Here is an 8,251-nt window from a genome sequence, read left to right on the forward strand (position 1 = left end):
TCCACTCACCTCAGCCTCCCAAAGGCACGGGATTACAGGCTGAGCCACCGAGCCCAGGTTGTCATTCTCTTATTGTTGGTTTACCCTGTCCATTCAGTCATTGAACTTAATTGGGCGCCAACTATGTTCCAGGCTGGAATGAGAGGTTTTCATTTCCTTCCTAGCCCCTGCAAGATCACGGTGCCCTCAGGTTATATGTGTGTGTGTGTGGGGGGGGGTGTTTTGGAGTAGGAGTCTCTGTCGCCCAGGCTGGAGTGCAGTGGCACACTCATGACCAATGCAGCCTCGGCTTGCTGGGCTCAGGTGATTCTTCTGCCTCAGCCTTCCAAGTAGCTGGAAATACAGGCGCATGCCACCATGCCTGGCTAATTTATTTATTTATTGTAGAGATGATATCTCGCCAAATTGCCCAGGCTGGTGTCGAACACCCAGACTCAGGCAATCCTCTCACCTTCGCCTCCCAAAGTGCTGGGATTACAGGCATGAGCCACCATGCCCGACTAAATATATCTTAAACACAAGTCAGCACCAATCAGAATAGGTGTGTCAGTGTTAAACTGGATTTAAATCTAGCTTTGTGGCCGGGTTTGGTGTCTCAGTCTGTAATCTCAGCATTTTGGGAAGCCAAGGCGAGTGGTGTGTGTCTATAGTTCCAGCTACTTAGAAGATTGAGATGGAAGAATCACCTAAGCCCAGCAGGTCAGGACTGCGGTGGCCGTGAGCATGCCATTGCACTCCAGTCTGGGTGACAAAGAGTGAGACTCTAACTCAAAAAATAAACAAACAAACAAACAAATAAATCTAGCTTCATATGGTTAATCTCGTTCATGTTGTTTACGAGAGACACAAATGAGTATGTAGAAAGGTAAGAGTAAACGCATTCCAGGAAATACCAACCAAAAGAAAGGTGGTCTCGCTTTATTAATATAAAACAATAGATTCTAAGGCAAAGAAGATCACTTCATTATGATAAACTGTTTTACTAGAAAGAATAATTCTTTCTATAGACAGTAGATCAAGCCAACTAGTAAGAATTGATGAGATTTGAACAGCATAGCTAAGTGACTTGAACTGCATCTATCAACTATAGAATATAGTCATTTTCAGGGCATGCAGCGCACTCAAAAAAACGGGCTATGCATTAGGCCTTAAGGTAGCTCTCAGCTCGTTTTAGAGCCCTCTCACTGCGGCTTTGGTGCTTAACATTTTGTGAGTGATGAGTTCCTTTGAAAATCCTGTGTATTTTATTTATATCGTCAACCTCGGCACTATTGACATTGGAGTTAGGTAACTCTTTGTGTGGGGCTATCTTGTGCATTATAAGATGTTTAGCAGCTTTCGTGGCCTCTACCCACTAGATGCCAATAGCATCTTCCCCTGGTAGTGATAACCAGAAATGGTCTTGACGTTGCCAAATGTCCTCTGGGGGGCGAAATCTTGTCTGGCTGAAAACAATTATTGTAGACCTTCTCTCCAGAGAAACCCAGTTTTGCACACAGTTACTCTCTCCTCCGGTAACTAGTTGGTCTTGCCCTCACTGAGGAAGGCCGGGTGGTCGGGACAGCCGAGGAACCCCAGGGGCTGGCCTTTGTGCACAGCTTCTCACCAGCCACACCCCCATCCAGGTCACATGCGCCTGCATGTGAGTGTGTGGAGGTGCCACCAGCTTCCTGGTGCTGAGGGCCTGAGGGCTCAGACTGCCATGGGCGATGATGCCTTGCCCAAGCCTTGAAGGGGTTAGGCCCAGCAAGGGCACTGGCCGCCGTTGTGGGGTTAGGACCAGGACGTGTTGGAAGGTCGTCCCGCCTGCTGCTCCTTCTCAGCTGCTTTCTTCTCTTTGCTTTTTTCCTAACATGGTGGCTTTGTGTTTTTAGGACCTGTCAGGCTCTGGTTCTGAGAAATCCTTTTGTAGGCTCAGGGTTCCTGTCTCTTCAGATCCCCCCAGTGTCCAGTTGTAAACTGTGGAGTTCCAGGGTCACAGGCATTAGGCTTCTTTTCACCCTTCGCTTTATGCTAGGTGCTAGTCACAGGGAGTTCAAGTTCATAACAGTAAAAAATAGGTTATAAAATACTTGATACATGTGACCATGGAGTAATTTAAAAGGGAGAGTTTATCCCTGAGAAGCAGGTGGTGAGCCTTCACAAAGGAATAGACATCCAAGCTGGGTTTGCAGAATAAATGGGAGTTTGCAAGGAGGGAGGACCTTGCAGGCAGGTGGAACAACACGCTGTCACTAATTCTGAGGATTAGTGACAGCAAAACAGGAACAGAAGATACAAGAAGGTATTGGGCGAGGCGTGCTCAGGAGCTTAGACTTGGTCTGCAGGCAGTTGAAGGGCTTTAAGTGGGGAAGTGACATGATCACATTTATGTTTAAATTTTTTTCGGGTAACACTTCATTCCATAAAATAGAATAAGTGTTCCCCAGATTTATGTTTAGAAAGCTAGTTTGAGTGTTTCTGTGAAGGACAGATTGAGGGCCAGGAGACTAGTTGGAGGCCATGCAAAGAACCCAGCTGAACACTGAGGTCTAGTACTGTTTGCGGCGGCCATGGGGTTAGAAGGGACATGGACTGCAGAGGGTGTCAGGTCCCCAAGCTCTATTCTAGTCCGCATCATCACCTTGCAGGGCATGGTCATGTTTCTGACTAGAGAGAGAACACTGCCCTTAGCTCTGATAATAAAGACTTAAGTTTTTGTTTGAGAGAGATTTTTTTCCACTTTTTATATACATTTTTCTCCTCTAGGAAATAGACAGACGGTTGGAAAAAAAACTGAAGATCACACAAAAGGAGAGGTAAGGCTGCTGTCTGGTCTGAGGGCTCATGCTCTCTGCTGTTTGAGAGCTGAGCAGTCAGTGGTGTTCTCTAGCTGGCCGTTAAGTTTGGCAGGTCAGGCTCCTGGGCAGCAAACCCTTCTCTCCAAGGTGGAGACCAGGACATGGTGGCTTGAGGCTTTGGGAGTGAGGCTCGGGTGTTGCACCTGCCTCTGACCCTCGTGGGCCCCCTGCGTGAGGTCATCTGATGAAAGTGGGAAGAGGGCAAGTTGAAAGACTTGGGGTTTTAGTCCTGGCTGTGCCTCCAATTGCTCTGAGGTTGGGGCAAATTGTTTCCCCTCTGGACGTCAGTTTCTTTCTCTGACATAAAGAGTTTGGGGAGATGAGTTATCTGGACCCCCAGTGACTTTGTGGTTTAGGGTATTATGAGTATATCCTGAAAGAAAAAGATTCTAGGAAATTCTGAAAAGGACCTTGAGAGATAGCTTTGTTCCCCACCTAGACAGCAGAGGAAGTGAGTTTCCAGAGCAGGTGAAAGTTGACTTCTTCCTTCTGTCTTGGGGCTTAGGTAACCTGTCAGTTTTCCATCGGGACAAGTGGCAGGAAGGAGGATGGGCCTCTCTGGATTTGCTTACTGGGCTGCAGTCATTCCCCTGGGAGCTCTGGGTGCACTGCCCGCCTGCTAGCTTTCCTGGCACCCTGCCTCTTTGATCGGATTGCTGGCTTCTTGTCTGTCTGCTCTTCTCAGCAACCACATTAACCCCTGGTTACAGTCCCCTCTCCATGTCATTCCTGTCCTGCCCAGGACTTGTTCCAGCTCCCCCTGGCAGCAGCTGAGTTCCTCCAACCCCCACCCCTCCTGATAACCAAGACTCTGAAGACAGGCCCCTGTGAGCTCTTGGGTTCCGAAGAGAAGCTGGTTGACTGTCCCTGTGGCTGTGTGGTCGGTCATTCCTGCCTGGGTTCCTTTTGCCTCCTGTGGCTTTCATTTCTCTCCTGTGTTGTTTTCCCTGTTTTTTGTTAATCCCTCCTCTCCTTGGGGACACATCGCCTTGATGTGCACATCCACCAGCCTTGGACAACGCTTTTTCTTTGAGCATTGCCAAGCTCCGATTCTAGGATGATCCTTCACCCCAGCCCCGCCGCTGTCCAGAGCGCCCGGTGAGGGAGGTTGCTCAGACACTCTGGCAGAGGCCATTCAGTTGTTGGGTGTAGCTTGTCTCTGGGAGGCACAGGTTGTCACTCCCCCAGAAGGCCGAGGCGGTTTGGTAAATCCTGTCTTGATGCCGGGCAGGGATGGCGGAGCGGGTTCCTTGGTAGAGCGACTGGCTTGAGCATGTGGTGGAAGACTTGGCTGAGGGTACACATTTTGCTGACCCCAGGCTCAGAGGCTCCCACCTCACAGCCTGTCATACCTGGTCTGTGTAGGGAAGCTGGGATCTTCACTGAAGTCGTTGAATTCTGGACATGAAATGCTTGGCTGCAGGGGCCGAATGGTGGTGGTCATGACTGTAATGAGCATGGGGATAGAAGTTCCAGCACGGGCGGCGACCCCGCCCCCTGGCCAGGGTCGGGGCTGAGGAGCAGCTCCTGTGGACTGCCAGAGCCGGCGGCAAGCTTGCCTTTTAGGGGACCCTTCTTGAAGAGTGGGAGCTTTGCTGTCTGGTCAGAGGCCAGAGAATAATGAGTAGAATTAGTGGGGAAGGGAGAGGAGAGTGGGCGGGGGGGAGGCGGACCGTGGACGGGACTGCCGCAGTCAGGAGTGGGGTTTGTGAAGCTGTGTCTGCTCTTTGTCAGCAGGAAATCCAAATCTCCTCCCAAAGTGCCCATTGTGATTCAGGACGATAGCCTTCCCGCGGGGCCCCCTCCACAGATCCGCATCCTCAAGAGGCCCACCAGCAACGGTGTGGTCAGCAGCCCCAACTCCACCAGCAGGCCAGCCCTTCCGGTCAAGTCCCTAGCACAGCGGGAGGCGGAGTACGCCGAGGCCCGCAAGCGCATCCTGGGCAGCGCCAGCCCTGAGGAGGAGCAGGAGAAACCCATCCTCGACAGGTGAGTGTCGCTGGCTGGCCCAGGCACCCCCGGGAGGAGAGGAGCAGTCTGGCTGCTCACAGAGTCGCAAGAAAAGAGTGGAATCAGGCCTGGAGCCCATGCAGCTCCAGCTGCCAACCTCAGCCTGCTGGGGCTGGTTCACCGGCTGTGCCTTTGTGGCTGGGGAGGGCTCTGAGAGCCCTGCAGGGTGCTTGTGGGAGGGTGGGGGCGTTTGCCGGCACCAGGGGGCAGTGTTGCATGGAGGTTAAAAGCTGGGCTTTGAGTGAAAATCTACCACTGAACCTCTTACAACTATTTAGCCTTTATGGGTCTCAGTTGCCGAATCTGAGAAATGGGGTACCAACAGTATCTTATCAAGTCACGAAGTTCACTGAGTACATGAGCAAAGAGCACAGGGTGCTGAGAATCCTAGCTGGCACAGGGGAAGTACCTAGTTAAGTGCTTTGATGTTCTCTCCTGGGTCTCCAGTAAGCCCACTCTGATGTTTTTGTGAATTTTCTAAATTACTTTCTACTCTTGGCATTTTTTTTCCTGCAGTACTAGGGTTGCACTATGTAAGATTGTCACATTCTGGTGAAGCAGTGTTTGTCGAGATGTCCTCTTTCTAACTTTGAGAGTCATCTTTGGCTAGATATTCTGGGACTTGAAGAATTAATCTGCATATCTTCTTTCTGTCTTCATAATTTTGAAAAGTTATCTATTCTATTATTTCTCTAAGTCTTTACCTTTCCAAATGTGCACTTCTTCAGTTTTATAGCAATCTGAGTCAATCATTAAACGTCTAGTGTTCAGAAAAGCAGGAGGGTGGAAATGGCAGGGACGTGTCCCTCTGCTGAGCTCTTGGTCAGGGCCCTTTATCTTGGCTGATGCTGCCACATGGTTCCGTGGAGGCTGTGCTGTCCATGCTCACTGCCTATGGACGGAATGGGCCCTTGAGCACTCCCCCTACCTGCATGAATGAGGCCGGCCATGGGGCTGGGGGGATGCTGTAACTGCTAGAGGTGAGCACACTTACCCTGCCTGCCCACAGGGACCTCCCGACTTGGTGATGTCCTGAGTCTGCTTGCCAAAGAAACAGACTCGTGAGCCAGATTTGGCTGACTGCCTCCAAGGCTTCTGCCCCAGTTCCAAGGAGTATTGGCTTTACAACTGGGGGCATCTTTTATATCCTCCTTCAGTCCTTCTTCTGATCTTCTTCCCCTCAGGCCAACCAGGATCTCCCAACCCGAAGACAGCAGGCAGCCCAATAATGTGATCAGACAGCCTTTGGGTCCTGATGGGTCACAAGGCTTCAAACAGCGCAGATAAATGCTGGCAGGAAAGGATGCCGCCGCTGCCACCATCACCGCCTCCTGGGTCGTCTGCTGCGGGTTGCACTGCCGTAGCTGACAGCTGGACTTGAGCAGAGGGAACGACCTGACTTACTTGCACTGTGATCCCCTTGCTCCGCCCACTGTGACCTTGAACCCCATGCACTGTGACCTCCCCCCTTTTCTCCCTTCCCACTGTGATTGGCACGTCGACAAGGGCTGTCCCAAGTCAAATGGAAAGGGAAAGGGTGGGAGTTAGGGGAGGGTTGGGAGGACCCACCAAGGACTCAGAGTAGAGAGTCAGTGCCACTTGGCCACTTGGGGTAAAGCCAGTGCCAGCAATAACAGTTTATCATGCTCATTAATTTGGGATTTCAAACCACAAATGAGAACTCCCACCTACCCATTCAGCCCCAAGTGCATGTCTTCATCACTTAAAAAGTAAGTTCCATTTCAAAATATCCTTTCTTTTTCCCCCCATTTTTGTTTGTTTATACAAATATTTGATTTGCAAGAAAAGTGCATGGGAGGGGTTTTAGCAGTTTAATGAATTTTTAATTGAGAAATGGTAGTTTGATAGTCTACTTAAAAAGTGTTTCTGGGAAATTCACTAGAAACATTAACCAATAGGATTTTGGTGAGCTTAGCTTCTGTATTCCTACTGCCACCCAGAAAAGGGGCAGGGCTCTGCAGCCCCCAGGACAGATGAGCACCCCATGCCTATACCTCCCTCCCCCAGCTAAGTCCCAGGGCATCTTGGCCTTGCCTGGAGCCTGGGCTAGCTCTATAGGCTCAGAGAGCCTGGGGAGGGTGCCAACCCACCTCTAGTATTTTGGGAGACAGGGAAAGTGAAAAGACTTCCCCTTCTCATACCCCTCAGGGTGGTTCCCTACGAGCCAGGCCTACTACTTCTAGAAGAGAGCAGGAAGCAGGAGTGAGACTGCACTCCTGGGTGTAGACATAAGGGATGTGAGACTTGTTTGGTATTGTGGCGTCAGCACAAGGAAGACCAGGAGAGAGTCTGAGAGTCTGGCTCTGGGACGTTGAGCCTTCTGCCTCGCATGGTCAGAAAGTGGATAGATCTCCCACTCCAGCAAGGCTGGAACTCTTAAGGGTCTGTGGTGCTCCATCTCCATTGCTGGCCCCAGCTCAGTGACTATAGCTGGTACATTTCCTGTGTGAAATCAGGACCTTGGGAGAAGACTATCCTGAACAAAGTTGGAAAAAGAAAGGCTTTGCCCTGCAAAGATTGATGTCAGACTGGTTCCCCATAGACCTAGGCTTCCCTTCGCCCCTTTTCCCAGAACGAGGGCCTGGAATGAAGGCAGTTTCTCCTGTCCCTGGAGCCTGAAGATGTGCTCTGGCTCCTTGAGGTGGAAGAGGCTAAGAGGGTAGCTGCCCAGAGCAGCTGTGTGTGCGTAAGCCTGGCTCACCTCAGGCTTTCCGCTCCTTCTGTTGCACTGCGCCTTATCCCTCAGCCAGCTAAGTGTCCCCCCCACTCCTGACCAGCGGACAAGTGTTGGAGTGGTTGGTGTGGTTGGGCCGTCAGGGCAGTGCATGGTAGCCAAGGTGGCAAGCTAGGTTTTGCAAGCTCACCCTACTTTGGGCGTGCCTGGCTCTCCACCTTGCGCTGTGGGAGTGGTAGGCCAGGCCCAGCACGCCACGCCCCGCTCCCTCCTCCCCTCAGCAGGAAGAGCCGGCTGCCCGTGGAGTCAGTGAAGAGTCCGTAGCACAGCCTTAAAACTGTGTGGAGCCAGGAACAGCCGGTGAGCAGAGCTTTAGTCAGTAAGAGGGGGAATGGCCTCCAGGAGCGGGCAGGGAAAGACACTGGCTGCTACCTTTATAGTCCACTGTCCTGACCGAGTGTCCATGTATGGTGTCCATCCCTCGTGAAACAGTGGCTTCTGGCCCGAGGCAAGGCTGTCCTTTCCATTGGAGAAGGGTGCAAAGGTGGTCCAGGTTGAGTGGCCAGACCTACTGGCTGCTCAGCCGTTGGGACCACCTGTTCTTGCCCCGCCCCCTCTCGTGGGAGCCAAAGGGAAAGCTGGCTGGAGGGTGTCTTCGGACTGAGGATGTGGCAGGGACTGGTTCACCCACCTCCCTCCTGCCAAA

At 51.5% G+C, this 8,251-nt stretch overlaps 1 protein-coding gene across 1 annotated transcript; it reads left to right on the forward strand.

Moving 5' to 3' along the window:
- The first annotated feature begins 2,552 nt into the window (after nucleotides 1–2,552).
- Nucleotides 2,553–7,369, forward strand: SZRD1 (SUZ RNA binding domain containing 1). The gene is made up of 4 exons (XM_021715676.1): nucleotides 2,553–2,636; nucleotides 2,749–2,798; nucleotides 4,578–4,829; nucleotides 6,035–7,369. Exons 1-4 carry the CDS (start codon nucleotides 2,553–2,555, stop codon nucleotides 6,135–6,137), a joined length of 489 nt encoding a protein of 162 aa, XP_021571351.1. The 3' UTR covers nucleotides 6,138–7,369.
- Nucleotides 7,370–8,251: the final 882 nt, after the last annotated feature.

Source organism: Carlito syrichta, unplaced genomic scaffold (genome assembly GCF_000164805.1).
Source record: "Carlito syrichta isolate Samal-C Ts95f unplaced genomic scaffold, Tarsius_syrichta-2.0.1 Scaffold307274, whole genome shotgun sequence".
Lineage (NCBI taxonomy): Eukaryota > Metazoa > Chordata > Mammalia > Primates > Tarsiidae > Carlito > Carlito syrichta.